Source organism: Ascidia mentula, chromosome 7 (genome assembly GCF_947561715.1).
Source record: "Ascidia mentula chromosome 7, kaAscMent1.1, whole genome shotgun sequence".
NCBI lineage: Eukaryota > Metazoa > Chordata > Ascidiacea > Phlebobranchia > Ascidiidae > Ascidia > Ascidia mentula.
The window spans coordinates 1,941,509-1,959,406 of NC_138572.1; the positions used below are offsets into that span (position 1 = coordinate 1,941,509).

The 17,898-nt window shown below is 39.3% G+C and overlaps 3 protein-coding genes and 1 pseudogene across 3 annotated transcripts; 3 read left to right on the plus strand and 1 right to left on the minus strand.

The window, feature by feature from the left end:
* Nucleotides 1-171: 171 nt before the first annotated feature.
* On the minus strand, nucleotides 172-1,410 carry LOC145908910 (methyltransferase-like protein 27). The gene is made up of 4 exons (XM_082996228.1): nucleotides 1,176-1,410; nucleotides 643-760; nucleotides 471-585; nucleotides 172-372 (listed from the first exon to the last, which is right to left on the minus strand). Exons 1-4 carry the CDS (start codon nucleotides 1,408-1,410, stop codon nucleotides 172-174), a joined length of 669 nt encoding a protein of 222 aa, XP_082852354.1.
* A 3,466-nt stretch (nucleotides 1,411-4,876) lies between these two features.
* On the plus strand, nucleotides 4,877-7,602 carry LOC145909041 (uncharacterized). Its single transcript, XM_082996363.1, has 4 exons — nucleotides 4,877-5,065; nucleotides 5,819-5,956; nucleotides 6,145-6,300; nucleotides 7,146-7,602. The coding sequence occupies exons 1-4, from the start codon at nucleotides 4,903-4,905 to the stop codon at nucleotides 7,313-7,315; spliced, it is 627 nt and encodes a 208-aa protein (XP_082852489.1). The 5' UTR covers nucleotides 4,877-4,902; the 3' UTR covers nucleotides 7,316-7,602.
* Nucleotides 7,603-9,716: 2,114 nt separating this feature from the next.
* LOC145908665 (tRNA wybutosine-synthesizing protein 5 pseudogene) lies at nucleotides 9,717-11,284 on the plus strand (annotated as a pseudogene).
* A 1,989-nt stretch (nucleotides 11,285-13,273) lies between these two features.
* Nucleotides 13,274-17,369, plus strand: LOC145908684 (uncharacterized). Its single transcript, XM_082996006.1, has 3 exons — nucleotides 13,274-13,414; nucleotides 14,413-14,507; nucleotides 14,565-17,369. Exons 1-3 carry the CDS (start codon nucleotides 13,395-13,397, stop codon nucleotides 17,144-17,146), a joined length of 2,697 nt encoding a protein of 898 aa, XP_082852132.1. The 5' UTR covers nucleotides 13,274-13,394; the 3' UTR covers nucleotides 17,147-17,369.
* The last annotated feature ends 529 nt before the right edge of the window (nucleotides 17,370-17,898 follow it).

The following is a 17,898-nucleotide window of genomic DNA, read 5'->3' on the forward strand; positions in this document are numbered from 1 at the left end:
TTTAATGTGTGGTATACGTACGTATGTGTTTAATCGGAAATAGAGAACTTAAGGTCACATGAATTGCACTCAAATTGCACAATCTAAAAGTTACAGATCAATATTTCGAATTTATCCATATTTCGAATTAATTTACTTAGAATAATAATGCAAACATGGTCGTAACACGATCTAATTCTTCCGAAATGTGTAGATTATGGTTCTTCCAACTCCGTTGTAAACTTCATGAATGCTCTTCTCCAGCAGTGTTACTTGCTTGCTACTCTGCATTTCTTCAATGAAAGTTTCCAAGTCTGAGTCATGTTTCACCGATAGCGATGGACTTATGTTCACAATAAGCAAGCCGCCGGGTTTTGCCATTTCGAACATAGCCTACACAAAACAGAGAAACGAATATTTGACTAACGCTGCAGACAGTGCGTTCAAAACAAATCATACGAATGTTTTAAACGTAAGCAACTGCTATTTACCGGAATAGTCGCAGGTGGGCAGTGCTGCACTGCTATTGCCCCAATGCAAAACACAACATCGTAAGTTTCCGGTCGCAAAGGTAGCGGTCCGTCTATCCAATGGCGTATTACGTTTCTGAAACGACCAATTTGCTTGACAACATTCAGTGATATTACGGTGTCGATTCTTTACCTGAGTTTAAGACCTTTTTTGCATCCCATGTAAAGCATTTCCATATTGGCATCGAGAATATCAATCTCGCCAACAAAAGAACAGTCGTTGCGCAAGCTTTCTGCCAGCATGGCTGTTCCTGTGAATAAATTAAAACCAAAAACTAAATTAGATTCTGTGTACCGACTTTAGATAGTATGTAGACCTATTTATTGCATGAGCAAGTTTGAATTTAGCGAATCAGCGTAAGTCGCCTTAATATTGGATACTACGATGCAAGTCGCGATACGAAGAAGTTTAAATTCCTTAACTGTCCCAGCAGGAAGATACTTTCTTTCAAAGCAACCACAAACTAATTCAAGTAACCCTCTGTGTGTATCAAAATAAAGTTTTCCGGTGTGGTACCACAATAATGATCTACAATCCTATTCCTAATCATCATCGTATAATTTAGTAGAAATAGCTCAAAAAATATAAAATCTGCGTTGATATATCACAACAAGCTTACAATCCTACGATACATACTTAACCTTATTCTTTCATTGGTCACTTACCTGCACCAAGATCCAGAATTGACGTTGATTGGGCGTTTGAAGCGTACTTCATACAGACCTGTGCAGCTAGTTTAGGAAGTTTATATCCGACGCCAGTTAAATCCCCGTCGTATTGGGAGCTCCATTTGTCATAACCAAACTGCGATTTTTCGGCACTATCACTGTTTAGCACAAGTTTATGACCCAAGGAAGCTGGACGTATTGATGACACAACGGACTTTGATTGTTCAGTCATACTTTGGAGAAATTGTTGTACCTGGCTTTCAAAATATTTAAAATATTCGTTGCAGCAGCAAACTAAAGATTAACGTAGCATACCAAACACTAGGCGTACTAAGATATGCATTTATTTTAGCCTCTTTACGAAACCTCCCCGTATCGCGTTGCAACACAAAGTTTCAAAGTGAACTCAGTTTACTCTTTTATAATCCGTGAACAGAACCAAGTTCTCCAGACTTCGCATTGGCTATGGCGCCAAGCAAAATTTACTTTTCACAGTGTTGCACATTGGACCTGTCACGTTTGCCGCAACAGTTTGCGCTTTGGTTTGGGCGTAGAGTTCCTTAGTGAACCTCATTTTACAGTTCATTGTCTGTTTTACGTCAAAAATAGGGATTTGCTTGATAATTTAGCCTGGCAATTTTAAGGTGGTTGCAGATCCCCCATCAAAACCTGACAAAAAAGTTTCACATAAACCTTTGAAAAGAAATACACAAACAAAACGAAGTAATTGTGTAGCTTTTACTATAATTAATGAATGCTCGAATCAACAATATACGCTACCCTTAGAATTCAAAGAGTTTTTGAGTCAATATCTATTTGTACAGCGTTCAGCTCCATTGCAACAGTTGTTTGCCAAAGTAGATTGATCCAATATTACAAGTGCCTTCAGCAAACAAAATCTTGCCCACCGTTATTATCACTTCTGAAATAACTTCGTAGCAGTTTGTTTGCAAAACAAGACTATTCAAATATTTCGATGAAGCAACGCCGGGTCTGGATCAAAGGTCAGCACTCACACTACCTATGCACAATATTGTACACAGATCTAGACCCACCGGCGAACTTTTTGCTTGCCAAGTGGGCGACACGGAAACACAAAGAGATGGGTAGTGTGTGATTCAAATTTCAATTTCGAAGTTCACTTTTTGGGTGTAGCAGATCAATTTGTTCATCAAAGTTACATGGAATTGAAAGTAGCCGTTCCTGTTGTAAAATCACGAATAAAACAAACCGTCAAAGGCGCAAAAATAGCAGACGCTACAAGGTTTAAAGCTAGGATGGCTATTATATCCTGCTTCACCGCACCCGTTCTTTATAAAAAAAAAATCAAGCAAATACCCTTATTAGGAATTCTTAGAGGCTGGTTCATGTCGAAACTCTTAAATGCTAACCCAATGTCAGAAGATAAAATAATTCAAGAATAGGAAAAATATCACTGAATAACCCTATTGCAATTTTTCGGTCACCATGTACACCTATGCTCAATAAGACAGAAGTATGCAACCATATGCCACTCAATTTCTTTGAAAACTCATTGCTAATTTTATTTTTAACGCACAGGATTTCGAACCCGTCTTTTCTTGTTGGACAAGAATCCCAATCAGGTTTTCTAGTGCAAAGTGTGTGTGTCGAATGTCTTAACCAATGTTGACGATTAGTAACTGCAGAGGCTGATTGAAATTAAGCTGTCGTCATGCGCCACCTAGTAGTTAACGATCGGATAATAATTTCCGCATGGTGGGGTTAGAAAGAACTCCCGACGTTGTTGTATGGAAAACCAAAGTGATAAGCGGGTGATTGTCAGCATTGGTCAAGCGCCCGACCCATATACAAAGAAAAAAACCTGATCGGGATTCGTGGCTAAGATATCCTGGGTTCAAACTCTCCCGGATGTGGTCAAAATCCAAGAATTTAATACACGTAAATGTGCCTACCAATGTTTTCGTATCGCTGGTTGTTTACGGTAAATACCAATACATTGATAATGCAAAAATTGGCGACAACCAATGGATTAACTATGTTGCTTAGTAGCTTGCACAAGAGTTATACGATAACGATAACTGTATGTGGTTTCGATGCGCCCTTTTACAACAAACATGACACCCTATAACACAACACCACGGGTGGCGACCGGTGTATAAGTGATGCTCAATCCATCGATACAGATGTCAACTTAGCTCATGCGGCACGATGACACCAAAGGGCTGCAACATACGTTTTAGAAACAACAACGCCACTCGTTGCTAGAAGTCAAATGAGGCGTTTGTTTAAATATGATTAAGAGTTTCACATAACTGACCGCGTAAATTTACGAAACTTAATCAAATCTTTGTTTTGCGCGGTATCGCGTACATATTTGAGCGACATGACGCCAAAGTTCCAAAAAACAGAGCTAGTGTTGACAGGCACTTCACACAAAGCAGTGCTTTATAATTATGCTTCGCGCTGTTAAAGAGATTTTCGACTTGGCAATGAACGCTCAAGTTCGCAAAAAGGGTCTGTTTTTCATTAAACCCTTTTGCGAAATACACAGGTGCTTAAAAGATGTTGCGCCTGTTTTAATACGCCTGTTTGTTAACGTAAAACCAGTTGACGTTTAATTTAGAATGGGTTAGTTGTGCTGTGTTTGTAAGTCACAGTTAGTTCTTCTGTGGCACTCAACGCCACACATTTACTGTCGGACAACAATACAATCAGCTGTTTTTATTAATGTAACCTTCAATTTAGTTTTATGACTCATCAGCGTTTGCGAAAGCGTGATTTACGCTCATGGTCATCCTTTGAGTCAGCCAACAAAAGAGGTGGTATGCAAGCTCACAGTGAAAATTGGGAACTAATTACAGTGACTTCAAACAAAACCTCGCATTAACGGTTGTTTTCTTTCAAGGCGTGTCACTGAACTTACTGTTAACTTGTGTTCACAACTTGTCACAGCAGCAGTGCCGATAACAGATTCGGCCAACCAGTCCAAAAATGTTGGACAGAACAATGGGAAAAGGTTTTACCAAATGGTTTTACGGCGGGTTTTGTGTAAAAGTTTGTTAAATGTTTAAAAGGGCGACGAACAAAAGCGGACGGGCAAATTCTGTGAGGTTACTTACGGGCGAACAGTTTTACAAGAAAATCTCACGTTTACTTTGTATGAATAAGATAAAGTTCTCGTTCCCAGTGAATGGTAAACATTGTTAGGCGCAGTGTACTGGGTAATTCCACTCGCGTTGTTTACACTAGACTGAAAAAGTTCGTGATGCGGCAATGTAGCTTACAAAGGTGGAGTATCTGGACCCTTACGTGTTTATGGCAGGAATCGAGTTGAATTGTTAAACTTGGCCAAATTTAGGTTTTGTGGGGAAAGCTTATTTCGTTTACTTTAGAAATTCCTTCGCTGTGACAGGATTGCCAGACGTGTGGATTTGTCTGGAATTTTAATGGTAAAATCAGCGCCCGGGGAAATTGGCATAGGGGCTAAATGTCCGGAATTTCGAACGTCGCGCGAAAAATAAGCTTTTGTGTGCTTTGAACATTCACAGGTATGGTAACCATTTGTTATATGACAAAATGACGAGGTCACTTGATTTGCTACAAGCATTTTAGAATTACATCCGGAAGACCATTGAGGGCTTGCGGTTTTTTTCGGTAAAGTTTAAGTTTTTTATGTCTTTAGTTCCTAAATCTTATAAACATGTGACATGAAGGTCTCTACGTGAATCGCAATTAAGCTAATATGTACAGAGTTGTTAACACCTGTGCGACTGGTTTTGTGCTAGCCGGTTTGGTGTTTTCCATCATAGCAGTCGATTCCAACTTCTGGATCGTGGAGGGAAGAAACAACTTTGGTCTTTTTGAAGACTGCCAGGGTGGAAAATGCCAGTTTCATCAAGTTCCTAGTAAGTAAAGACTCGATTTCCAGTTTATTTGAGTAAGGCACGTAATATAACGCGTTTGCACATTGCCGTTCTGGCTGAATCCAAAATCTTTGGTCTGTGCTCAACGTCGTGGTCCAATCAGGTAATTACACTGTCTATTTTTTTGCAATTAAATTTGTTTGCAATCTAATTTTTTTTGGGAGAAAAGAATTATACAAAAAAATAAAGCGTTATTCCCCGTTAAGCTTATGGTAAAATGTACTGCTTTCTTTGTTGATTGAGTACTTGCACAATGTAAGTGATAACCCACGGAAGAGTGACATAAAACGACGGTAACCCTTTGTGCTTAACCAACGCTTTGCGATCTTATTTAAACTAAAGTCAAGTATTTGCCCTGAGTCAACTCATTTTTCGATCCTACTCTCTTTAATCTTGCTACTAACTACCTCTGTTGGATTGGGTAGGTTCGCTTTTAAAGTTGTTAACAGTTTGAACCAACATTATCACCAGCTTTGCACGTTTCAGTGCTTTATCACCTAGATTGTAAAAAGTCGACACTGTAGTATCTGCGCTAAATCCAATCGTCAAATTTTCGACAAAAACGTGCGGTTGATAACAGATTAACGTCACAACAGACTGATGAAAACCAAACTTAACATTATTGCTGCAGGAGGACAAGAATATCTAAAAAACCCAACCTATCATAAAAACATCGTTTTGAACAGAAGGGTCATATAACTAATCTAACATTGAATTTACTTGTGACTTTTACAGTATTGACCAACTTGACCATTGCATTGATATGTGTGTCTGTGTTCACGTGGTGTGCCACGTTCGTTTGCTGCTTTCTTAAGTTTTTTAAAGAGACGAAGTTCATGAAGTTGGCAATCACTGTTTTTTCCATCATATCGGGTAAGTACTGGCACAAAGTCCACTTACAGTGACGCAGTATTTTAAATCCTGACGCACAAAGTCCGCGTTCTGACGCACTAAGTGAGCATACAATGTGCTTAAAACAGCGAAAATGAAGCCAAATAAATACATATTAACATGTTACCTAATTATGTCCAATATCAAAGCAAGCTTGATATATGTTTTAGTGGGCGTGGATCTGATAGGTTGTCTAACGTACACCATCGAATACGAAGAGCATGTTTCCTCGTCTGGAGCTGAATGGGGCTACAGTTTTATATGTGCCTGGTGCGCTACTGCTGCTGGTACCATTGCCGTTGCATTTAATATTTACATATTGAGACGTAAGTACCGTAATTAAAAAGTAAAACAAACTTGGTATAATATTAAAGCATCTTTCTGGTTGCACACAATAGGTGTTTTTTTATGGCTTAAACTTAACACAAAATCATGAAATAAAGCCATATTGACAAAATTTTCCTGTGCCAAATTTAATTAAAAAGCCACATCAAACTCTAGCAATGACAGTCGAGTGTAAGTAAACCAGACATGTTTGTGGAACTTCAATTACTCGGCAGTATCCGCATATTTGAACAGCAATTTGAATTTCCTAGTGTACATAGTGTTTGCGCCAACAAAAACCGACCAGACGCTGTCGCTTTGTCAAGGGTACTAAAATTATATAGCCTGCCCTGTTCGGATTTGCCACCGATGTTTAGCTGAAGGGGATGATTGCATTTTTGAATTTGGTGAGGTTAAAAAATTAAATTCCTCTTAATCATGTTAACCAGAGGTTCCTAAATGATACGTCGCAACTGTGGGTGCCGTTTTAATATTAAACCAAAGGTTCCTAAATGGAACGCACTGTGGGTGTTTAATATTATAAGAGATATCACAAGCTTGTCTCAATAGCATTTGCCTCGCCTGAGTGCGAATGTAGCTTTTCAATGTTTTTATTCGTGTGCTACTTGTGGTAAGTTGGCGCTTTAGCCGTTACAATGACAACAAAGTAACCGTGAACATCGAGAAAAAATTGCGTAACCTCGTTCAGATTTCGTTATGGCATCAAGAAAGCTAATCCGTCCTATGACGATTTGCAGGGTGCGTAACCGCCTTATAAACGTTGACGATCATAGCACTACTCTATAACCAGACCACGCAATCGTTGTCATCTGTTTTCCTGTTTCAGTTCCGCTTGTGGTAAGGAAGAAACCGCCAGACACAAAAGTCAGTTCAGTGAGCGAAAAAGTCCCTTGCAAAGATACCGTGCAAGTTCACATGGAAAAGCTAAAGCCACCAGCTGAGGGAGCAACTGCGGCTACACCGACTAAAGAAACAGAAGCAAGCACTGCACTTTAGAGCCGTGTTATTTGTAATATATCTTATTGTCTAACTTTTTCTCATCATGTTTCACCAAACTTTGGATTATAAATTAAAATCGCCTTAATACTATTCTAATCTGTTCCATAATTACAATTGCGAAAAACATACGTTTCCATTTCATATAAATTTTAACGTCTTTCACAACTACAAAGGGCAGTAATTTTGTATCAACAATTTCTATGCATGCGGTGCATTAAATAACGGTGCTTTGACACAAGCTTTTTGAAGTTCTTTTGCTTTGTACTTGTCAATTGTGCCTAATACTTACCACATGATCTGTAATTAATTTTTTTAATGGTACAACGTCGTTGGTTACAGTTGCGTGTCTAAGTAAACACGTTTAGTTGATGTTTGTTTAGGTACAATGCAGTCAAAAATGCTATAAAAAGGATTACCGATATAGCGTAAATGCAATATTTTTAAGTTTAAAAAGATAAATAATAGTGGTAAAAATAGATTCCCTTTAAACTAAAAGTGGGAAATGAGTGGAATAGGGTTAAGAATCACTGTCTCAGACATTCTTAGACAAACTGTTTTTGCTGAGGTTATATTATTTCCAAGGGGCCGTAGAGATCATGTTTGAGGCGCACACCACGCGAGCAAAACGCGGGCGAAAACGTCGCCACGAGGTGTCAGTATTGTTGCAGAAGGGAAATATTTTTGGTAATCCTGGGTTCAAATCCCGGTGTGGTAAAAAAAAATTATTACGTAGTGGTCGGGCGACTGGCAACATAGGTCAAGCTCCCGACGTATTCACAGGAATACAGCACGGCTCACTGAATATGCTTTTTATGGGAGAAGGTCCTAAATTCAAGTATTCAATTTAAGGTCGTTGGACCGTGTTATTGAGTCAGGCAACTCAGCACTTAGAATCGTAGTTCGCCCAACCTACTATGTGGTATTTTTCATTGGGGCAATAGCAGTGAAGCATTGCCCTCGATCAACCAATTCCGTAAGTAGCAATTGCTCACGTTTACAAGCTTTACAAAACTAGGGTTGTTTTCGGGTTTTCGCATATCTTAAACGCATACGCGATGCTAAACAGGTTCAAATTCAGAGCCAATGTTGCGACCTAATAGGGCTATAATCAGTGTACCTTAGGTGACTTACAACGATCTTTCCAGGCAAATAGCCAACCACGACTATGACCCGATGTATATATCGTGGTGACTATACAGCCGCCGTCAATCATTTGATACCAAACTAGATGTAATCAATTAAAACAAACCAAGGTGGAAACACTGTGGCCAAGCAAATGTTGAAACCAACTTGCTGTCAGGCTCCGCGTTATGAAAGGTCATGTATGTGCGTATAGAGCCAACATTGTTTTTCTTTAATGCGCTGCAGACAGCACCACTGCTTTAACATAAAAGGCCTTATCAGTGTGGCTATGGTGTGACTTACTAAGATCTTGTCAGCTAAACAGCCAAGCAAGACTTCTACTTTGTAGTGACTATATAGTTGCAGTCAACCAATGGGTACCAAACTGGAAATTCTGGAAACAACAATATTGGCTCTAATGCTTAAGCAATGTTTTCTTTGATCTGTAATAGATTTATCAGAATATATCACATAAAGATATGTAGTATCTGACATCGATATAATGTTATCAATGGTCGGCAAGTCACACGTGGTAACCATTAGTATAATATCCTGATAAAGTTAGAATTTACTGATTGTATAATAGCTACCAATTAATTTCAAATCAAAACAAGTAACATCACTTAGGACCAAACACCGGAAACCATGTCGTCACGTTTTGCAGCAATGTTTACCATGAGAGTGTACATCGTCATCAGAAATCCGTCAAAAAAAGCAGATTAACAAATTAGTAAGTTGGCAACATCAACAAAAAGCCATGTTAAGTGATTAATATCTGCGTCATTGTTTCCATGCAGCATGTGTCTGTTTGTTTGGTCGAGCAAGGGTTATTTTAATTTGAAGCTGCATAAAACCACTGGTAGGAAAAAAAGTTTTACCGTAGTGTAATAATCTTATGCTGCAAAACGCCGAGTATTTTGCACATTAGCTCGGGGTGCAACGAGTTGTAAACAGTAGAGTGAGACAAAACAAAAAAGGGTCCCGGAGTTGGTCATTGCAAGCAAAAGCCATTGGCACGTAGCCTAGTGTAACCGCCACACTACATTAAAATTAACGCAAACATGCATGCTTTGATAAAGGCTGCTGCTGTAGCGGCAAGAGATTGGAAGTTTACGTTATATACACCCCGTCGCATCGTTTCCTGTATGACACCGTGCACGTAGTAGTCAAGCGCTGTCAGACCTTGCGTGGGCGTTTGCCTTTTTCTAAAGGTTCGTGACATCTTTCCTTCATATTTCAAGTCCTCTCTGCTTTTACACACAAGTAGAGCCTTCTTTTTGTGACAGCTTTATAAAGTCATCATTGAAAGTTGTGAGCAATTGTCTTAGCGCCAATAACGTAGCAATGCCGGAGTATCTACCAGTCGATGTTTGCCAAGGAATAGACAGAGATCTTTTCGCCAATTCAAAGCGCCGAACACCGATGGTGATTAAAGGATGTGACATTGGGCCATGCGTAGATAAATGGACAGTGGATTACTTGAGTGAGAACGTTAAGGGAATTGAGGCAACTGCCCATGTTTGTCGAAGCTCAGCCATGGATTTCATCGACAAAAACTTTGCATGTGAAGACATGGCTTTTTCCACGCTTGTTAAACGAGCCTCGGAAAAAGTTCACGACAAGTATTTCTTGTCTCCTGACGAGTTTTACTATTTCCGTTCGTTGAATGCGGACACTGCAACAGAACCGGCTAGCCTGGCAAAACAGTTTCCCAATCTTAAGAAGGATATTAAATTTCCCGACGTTATCCCCAAGGATTGTTTCTTCTCTAGCGTCATGCGGGTTGCTTCAGCAGGCATGCAACTATGGACGCACTACGATATCATGGATAACTTTCTTATACAAGTGGGAGGCCGGAAAAGAGTGGTTTTCTTTCCACCGTCAGATGTAGGAAATCTATATCTGGTTGGCCACAAATCACCTATTCCCGATATTGATAAGCCAGACTTAGTTAAGTACCCCAAATTTGCAAATGTGACAAGGTATCAGTGCGTTCTGGAGCCTGGAGATGTGCTTTTTATTCCAGCAATGTGGTTTCATAATGTAGTTGCACTGGAGTTCGGACTCGCAGTGAATGTCTTTTGGCGACACTTGAATAAGGAACTTTACAATCCGAATGATATTTATGGTCACAAGGACTTGGTACCAGCTGCGAAAAGCAAGGAAATTGTGGAGAAAGCTTTGGAAGTTCTCAGTGAGCTTCCTGATGCGTATCGGGAATTTTATGCCCGCCAGATTATTGTAAACATCGAAGAAAAATCACAATCGAAAACCTGAAACCAAGTGCTGTGTCAAATGTAAACACACATATACCGCATGTAATTTGTCAAAATTTTAGTTGAAAGTATTTGCTTTAACGTGTTTATGTGAACAGGCATTGCTTTCACAATTACTCCTAATCCCACTGGTAACAATTGTAGTATTGGTTATCGAGTGTATTATAGAGTTCCGCTTTGTTGGCAACGTGTGCTTGCTTGTGTATACCCATAATTTATTACTGTCTGGCAGCACACTTTTGACAATGATGGGGCAAAAATTACTTTCCGCTAAAAACATATGTATTAACAATTGCTATCAACATAAACTTTATACGTGTATTGCAATGCCCACTCACCATATCATGAATTGAGATAATGAGTATTATGTATATGACGTGACATGAATTTTAGGTGTCCTCTTTTTCTAAACTGATATTGTAGCCCTCAGGGCATTCTTGTGATGAACAAACCTATAGTTGTAAATGCTGCAATTTGATTTGTAACGATTCGTTGAAATTCAAAATGCGTCTCTTAACCTCAAAATTGGTATGTTGTTCTCGGCGTAATTGCAATAAAAATAATCACACGATAACAACTTAATGTGGTTTGCAGCCTCAAAACCAGGGAGTGTCTTGGCGTACATCTGTTCGTTAAACCTGGCTTCGAAGTTTTTGTTTATTTGCAAACGACGATTTTGAGATAAAACGCGAGTACACAAAATGACAGACACCAAAACCAGTAACCTTATCCGCCGACGCGAGACGAGTCTCATCGAAGGTTTGTTTGCACAGCGCAAAGTGTGAGTATGGTATTGAAATCAACCGTGACCAGCATAAACGTTAAGTACAGCATGACGTTTAATTAGGCTGAAGTATCGACATCTTTTAAGCTCAGGGTGGCTCACTTGAGCAGCATATGGGGACAAACAAAATGTCCCGGTAACCACAAAATATGTTCACTAGAGCAAAGGCAACATGGGGAGTATTATGTTTGTGACGTATCATTAGTTTCAGGCGTCCTCTGTCATTAACCAATTTATGCATTTTTTTAAACTCACGCCATAGCCCTGAGGGCATTCATGTGATGAAGAGCCGATTTTTGTAAGTGCTGCAATTTTATGTTTTATTATTTTTTTGGTGCGTCCGAAAGCAAATTGAACTGACTGGAAGCGAGATAAATTGAAACATCCCAATCTTATCTACAGTTCGCATGTGTTTCCATACACGATTTGTTTTCTTACAGAAAAACGTGGTGAAATAGACAAAAGTAACGAGGTTCTTTTGGACTGCACGACGTTGTCCATGTATTCGGAAACAAAACGTCAATTCAAACTATTAGGATTAAGTGTTCTAGATTCCATGGCATTGCATGCAATGTAAACGGTCTACACATAAAATTATTTAAAACCAAGCACTTATCTTTTGATGTTTATCATGCGATAGAGCGAAGCGCATTCGAATTCGCTTTCAAGATGCATTGCTCGTCTTGCGATATGTGACGACTTACATTCATCTTTTGACAGGATCGTTTCGTTTATACAGCGGTGGGAAAAGGTATCCTACATTTCGTAAAAACCTTTTCGCAGGTTCATGCCGAAATCACATAACTGGAAAAATCCCAATTAGTGGACCAGCAGACGATAATTCTCTCACTGAAATTGTCGCTGCACCATCCCTATTAAATTGGCTGTTTTTAAATGGTTTCTGCTTTTGAATGTTATATTCGTAAAAATGTTGTCTATTTGACCAGGGTTTCCAACTATCATACATTATCATTACTTCATGGCTGATTTGAGCAGAAGATTGTATTGGCGCCATATCAACCTCAACTACAAAAAAATGACTCATGTTCTTTTTGACTCATACATGCCCTGTCTGGGGATCCCACGATCGGAAAGTGTAATCACTTCACGGTTGACTTAAGAAGAATATCGAGTGTAAAACCAGTGGTATTATAAATGTATCAAATACATCGCTTTGTAATAATATCGGCTAGTTTGTTTTAATGCGTGGAAAAATCGATTCTGCTTACAGTTTCTGTAAATATAAAACAAAAGCCTGTGACGTGAGTTTCAATCTATACCACACATTTGTAGTAGTGTGAGGAAAGCCAGCTGTATGTTTGTGCACACTGTTAGTATTGTGTTTCTACTGGGTGTTGAGTAAATAGCTATCCATAACACAACTTAACATAGAATTCTAATCAGTTGTGTCGTTTACTTGCACTTTAGACATGTGAGTTAACCCGTGTGGTTTTCAAAACTATGACTGTAGTATTTAAACAGGGTCAATGAGGAACTTTTCTGTCGGCGTTGAAATTCTGACGGTTTGTGTTGTATTTGCTACAAAGACTATTGAACATTCGTAATCAGTGATGTATTGCTTGAGAACACACCCGGTCCTTTTTCTGGTTTTATTTTTAGCTATTTTTACAGGGTATAACCATTACAGACACGAATTAAAAAAAATGTGAATTTTTTCATTTGCTTCCACCGCTTGGTGGGGCTAAAGAGGCAAAGTAGTAGAGTTAGGATGCACATAAGGCACCAAGCTTAGTGGATTGTGAAAAGTGGAGGAGAGTCATTGTGCTCTTGGCACTAATCGAAAGGAAGGTGATAGGAATTTTATATCAGGATGGCAAACCTGCGTCCTCAATAGAAAATATTAATACCTCCGTGGTGATCCAAAAAGAATTCAATGGAGAAAAGGCCTAACAGGTAAAACTACATTAACTACTGCGACAAACATTGCGTTTGTAGTGAGATTGGATTAACATAAAACTAGTGAACATTTATCGATTCTCCATATATACTATTTTTGCATAGAATGGATTTCTTCTGCTTCGAAGTTCATAATTTTGCTTTGTATTTGTTTATTTATAAGTTGTGGCATTATATTTTTTCTACGACATATCCACACACAATGCAACTATGCATGAAAACCATGTGTAATTTGCATGAAGTAAAATTACCGGTTACGTTTGACGATTTTCTGCGTAGCGAAAACAATAAATATACCAGGCCATTGCGGCAATAAGCAAATCTATTGCAAAACTTGGATCATTTTTTAAACAGTGACATTACAATTCGCACACCACAAGGCATTGGTCCGAGTTGCGCAGGTGGCTGGTCTACTGTGCTGGTGTAAACAGCTTTCACACTTAGCGCCTTTTGTGTAGCCTTCCGCAGGCTTGTTTTATACACAAACAGTTCAATCACAACAGCTTTCAAGCAGTCTTGTAACAGAATATTTGGCAGCTCAGATAACCTCGTTCAGCAAAATATAACCCATACGAAAAGACACAAATATGTTGTTGAACTACACCGGGGAAGCAAACAATAACAGCCTTGTTTACCCACAACATTTGTAAGCACAAAAGATCCTTTGCACAAAGGGCAGCAAAAAATACGTTGCCAAGTAACATGGAGCAATATTCTCAGTCCCACTAGCAAGGTAAAATGACAAAACACAGGTACCAACTTCTGTCGCTATTTTCATACCTGAACTGTAAATTAAATTTTTCTAGTTGGACGCATGTTAATGTAAAGTTTAACAAGCTACAGCGCTCAGCATGATATATCAGTTTTTACACAATAGTTTATATCTAAAGTTGGATTTGCAAGGGCAAGTTTTGAAAATTGGCAGAAGTTATCATCTTGTGCAAGTCATGTTTAAATTAATGTGTTATGAAGTAACATTCCACACATTTGTTCAGGAAAACCATGACAACAACCCACATTTACAACCCAACGATTGTTCAGTCGACCTTGGGAAGTGTTGACACCCAGGTGCTCTCGAACATTTCGGAAGGTACATTACAATACATATATACCACAGCACATTGTTGTAACAATGGCGTGTTCAAAGGCTCGGAAAGTTCCTCATCATCATCACATACTAATCTAAGATCGATCGATAACGTCGGTCAAGTTACTTCGCTCTTCGTCGAATATGCATCCTACTCGCAAGCAAAACAACACCAAAAAGATAAAGTTACATCTGTGCTGCACCTACAAGGAATTCCCGGTTCTGGCAAGTCTGAGACTGTACGAAAGCTAGGGTCAGACTTTCCATACAACCCTGAACCTGAATCTGTTTGCGTCAAATGGCACATCCAATGTAGTGACAGGAACCACGACATCAAGACTCAACTGCAGAAACTTCTGGAAACAATGAAAAGGCATCAAATGTTGAATACCACAGAAGGTGTCATAGAGTCGTCACTAGGAAATATGATGGTTGATAGATCTAAGCAGTATGTAAATCTCATTGGAACGAGTCCTTTCGATGTTCTTATCATAATCGAAGACCCACGGAAAGAAGACAGGAAGTTTGTGAATGATTTTCTATCCTGTGTCATTAACTTCGGGGAAAGAGAAAACAAGTTTCATGTCTACATCACTTCAAAGTCCAAAACATCCTGCAACGTACCAGAATCTCCACTTTATGTCATGCAGGAAATTGTAGGATTGACCACAGATGAAGGCTTAAACCTCTTAGGTGTGAGAGAATCCAATTCTGTAGAGGAAAAACAAGCGGCGAAAAAAATTATTCAGCGCCTCAGTGGTTCTCCTTTGGGTTTGCTGGCGGTCAATGCAGCAAGAAAGAAATTAATAAGTTTTCAACGGTATTGGGAACTTCTGCAAGACGAATCGTTTCTTCCAAATGTTATAAAACGGGAGGAAACTATGTTGAACCAACAACATCTCAACAAAGCAATAATTATGCTTTTGGATCCAGGAAGCGGAGATCTGTGGAAAGCGGCTTGCTGCCTCTCTTTTCTCCACCACGGCAATATTCCAACCACTTTGATAGAAAGAATAATGTTTTATGTATTGGAGTGCGACGGCGATATCAGGGATTCCTCCTTTCGTTGCAAGACTAAGATGGCTGATTTTATTGGGAAATTTAATGACTACGGACTGTGCAAGATCGTAGGGACGGAAGAGATACAAACAAAAGTATCATTTCATGAGTTTGTATTTATTGCAGTTAGATTGTATCTCCGCGAAGTCGGAAACTCAAAAGCATCCATTGAACTTGCAATGAAAACTGTGGCGAGTTTTGTCGACAAAGATGTCCGGGAACCACATATTTTTAGCATCATGTCTGAAATGGCTCCACACGTGCGCTCTATTCTCCGGCATCATGACAGGTGTCCAAGTGACCTGCTGTGTACGAAGTTTTGCTGCGCTCATCTCTATGAGGTCCTTGGATACGTGCTCAGCAAAAAACAAGCAGAAAAAGATGCCGAAAACGAAGCAGAAGAATGTCTCATAAAATCAAACCAATTGTGGTTCAAAATTGTCTCATTTTTAACCAAAACCAAAAGTTTAACATATTTAGTTGAGCATCCAGGCAGCGTAGCAAGCATGCAAAACAACTTGAAAGATATAGTTGAGCAGTTCGTGCAAGCAGGAACCATACTTCTGGATTGCTTGGATATCGAAACCCACATTTCACTAGTGCTTGTTCCAAAAACAAGCGAAATGTCTTACTATGGCAGTGAAGGCAATGATGAAATAAAAAGTTACTTTTTAGACGCCCGAAAGTTTCTTGTGCCTCTATCCCCAAGGAAAATTAGTGAATTTCGAAGTAAGGGCACCAGACTGTTTCTTGATAAGGAAAAGCTATGTAAAACCTTTTTCCTTGAGCGTGCTGCGTCTGTTTGGTACTCATTAAGCAGATTCTTGGGTTACCGTCACCAACCACTTACTCCAGATCAAAGACAAAGGGCTGACTGGTATTCTTCACTCACCGTCAAAATTTGTGAAGAGTGCCTGCGGAGATTTGCCATCGCGCCTATATTTTTGCACTTAACCGGCCCTGGTTCGATAAGCATCAAATTGAAGGGCTTGCAACAACTTCCCCCTGAGGAAAAACAACGTATTCTTGAAGGATTGCTGAACATAATAGATGAAAGTCGGGCAAGCGGAGGAAACGACACCACGTATTACGAACATTCTGTTCGAAAACAAGTAATCTACAGCGAATTTGGTGTTCTCAGACTGCAACGGTATGTGGTTCGCATCAATGCGAAGATGATGCAAATCGATAGGAAACGGATTGACACCGAAAGAAACGACGAAATTTGCCGGAATCTCTACCAAGGTGCAACGACCAATATGGAATGGGGAATCTCCTACAAAAGCCTTGTGTACTGTGGGAAGTACTGGGCGTCCAAAGGTGATTTCATTAGGGCTGTAAATCACTTTGAAGTAGCATTTCAGAGCAAAGGAATCAGAATTCCAGCTGAAGCAACTACGTCGTACCCATGGGCATGTTACAATTACGCAAGGGCTGTGTTAAGTGGCAGAATGTTGGATCGGACGGAGGCATGCAAGGCCCAATGCGAGGAAGCTTTAAAATTTCAAACAGGAATGTCCAGAAGTTTGTCTATGAAATTGGCGGGGTGCCTTGAAGAAATAATCAATCTTAATCAGCAATAGTCTGAAGTTCACGCCATTGCTCGTGTTGTTGTTGTTGATTTTACGGTGGCGCAAGGTTTTTCTTTTCTTATTATGCACTTACGTACTTTGACATTCCTGAAGGATTGTGTCTCTGCGTTCGATCTATGTCTTTTTTATGGCTTGTAGTAGAATTTATGTACATAACTAGGCCTCATTTTCGTTTCGATTTTTGATGTTTGTAACAATATGCTTTTTGAAAATGAACCGGTTGAATCGTTTTTCTGTAGCTATCGCAGTGTTTAAGTATTATGTGGTCTAAATGCACACAAGATTTTTCCAGAGTCTCAGCTGTACTTGATATTGTTACTTTTTTGTGAAATCATCGTACTTTGAATATTGCTTAGACTAAAGGTCAATAAACTGTTTGGGAATCCGATCGTTCATTTACCGCTCACCCGTTTGTTAATCACAGGATTTCAGGATTCGAATGAAAGTTATCCTATACGCTAGAACAAACTTTCCTTCTTGATACTGGAAACAAGCAGCCTAAAAACAACAGCGTTTATTTGAAGGAAAATAAGATCAGAGCCACTCAAATTTTTCAGGCACAAAGGTTGAGAAGCACTGCTTTCTTGAGAGTGTCAGGCATTGTTACCGACATGTGGCACTGCCAATGTATTGTACTTACGTTTCGGATGTTTAATCTGTGTCACATTGCAAACTTTTATTTTTCGTATTTCTGACAACCAAACGCTTTGTAGTTGAGTATCTTCACACAGCTCTTTTCAACC

Coding starts and splice junctions, on each gene's coding strand:
- LOC145908910 (XM_082996228.1), bottom strand. CDS start 1,410: ATGACTGAACAATCAAAGTCCGTTGTGTCATCAATACGTCCAGCTTCC. Junction 586..642: donor AAAAAAGGTCTTAAACTCAG/GTAAAGAATCGA, acceptor TGGTCGTTTCAG/AAACGTAATACGCCATTGGA. Junction 373..470: donor GCCCACCTGCGACTATTCCG/GTAAATAGCAGT, acceptor TGTTTTGTGTAG/GCTATGTTCGAAATGGCAAA.
- LOC145909041 (XM_082996363.1), top strand. CDS start 4,903: ATGTACAGAGTTGTTAACACCTGTGCGACTGGTTTTGTGCTAGCCGGT. Junction 5,066..5,818: donor CCAGTTTCATCAAGTTCCTA/GTAAGTAAAGAC, acceptor TGACTTTTACAG/TATTGACCAACTTGACCATT. Junction 6,301..7,145: donor TAATATTTACATATTGAGAC/GTAAGTACCGTA, acceptor TTCCTGTTTCAG/TTCCGCTTGTGGTAAGGAAG.
- LOC145908684 (XM_082996006.1), top strand. CDS start 13,395: ATGGAGAAAAGGCCTAACAG. Junction 13,415..14,412: donor ATGGAGAAAAGGCCTAACAG/GTAAAACTACAT, acceptor ACATTTGTTCAG/GAAAACCATGACAACAACCC. Junction 14,508..14,564: donor GCTCTCGAACATTTCGGAAG/GTACATTACAAT, acceptor GCGTGTTCAAAG/GCTCGGAAAGTTCCTCATCA.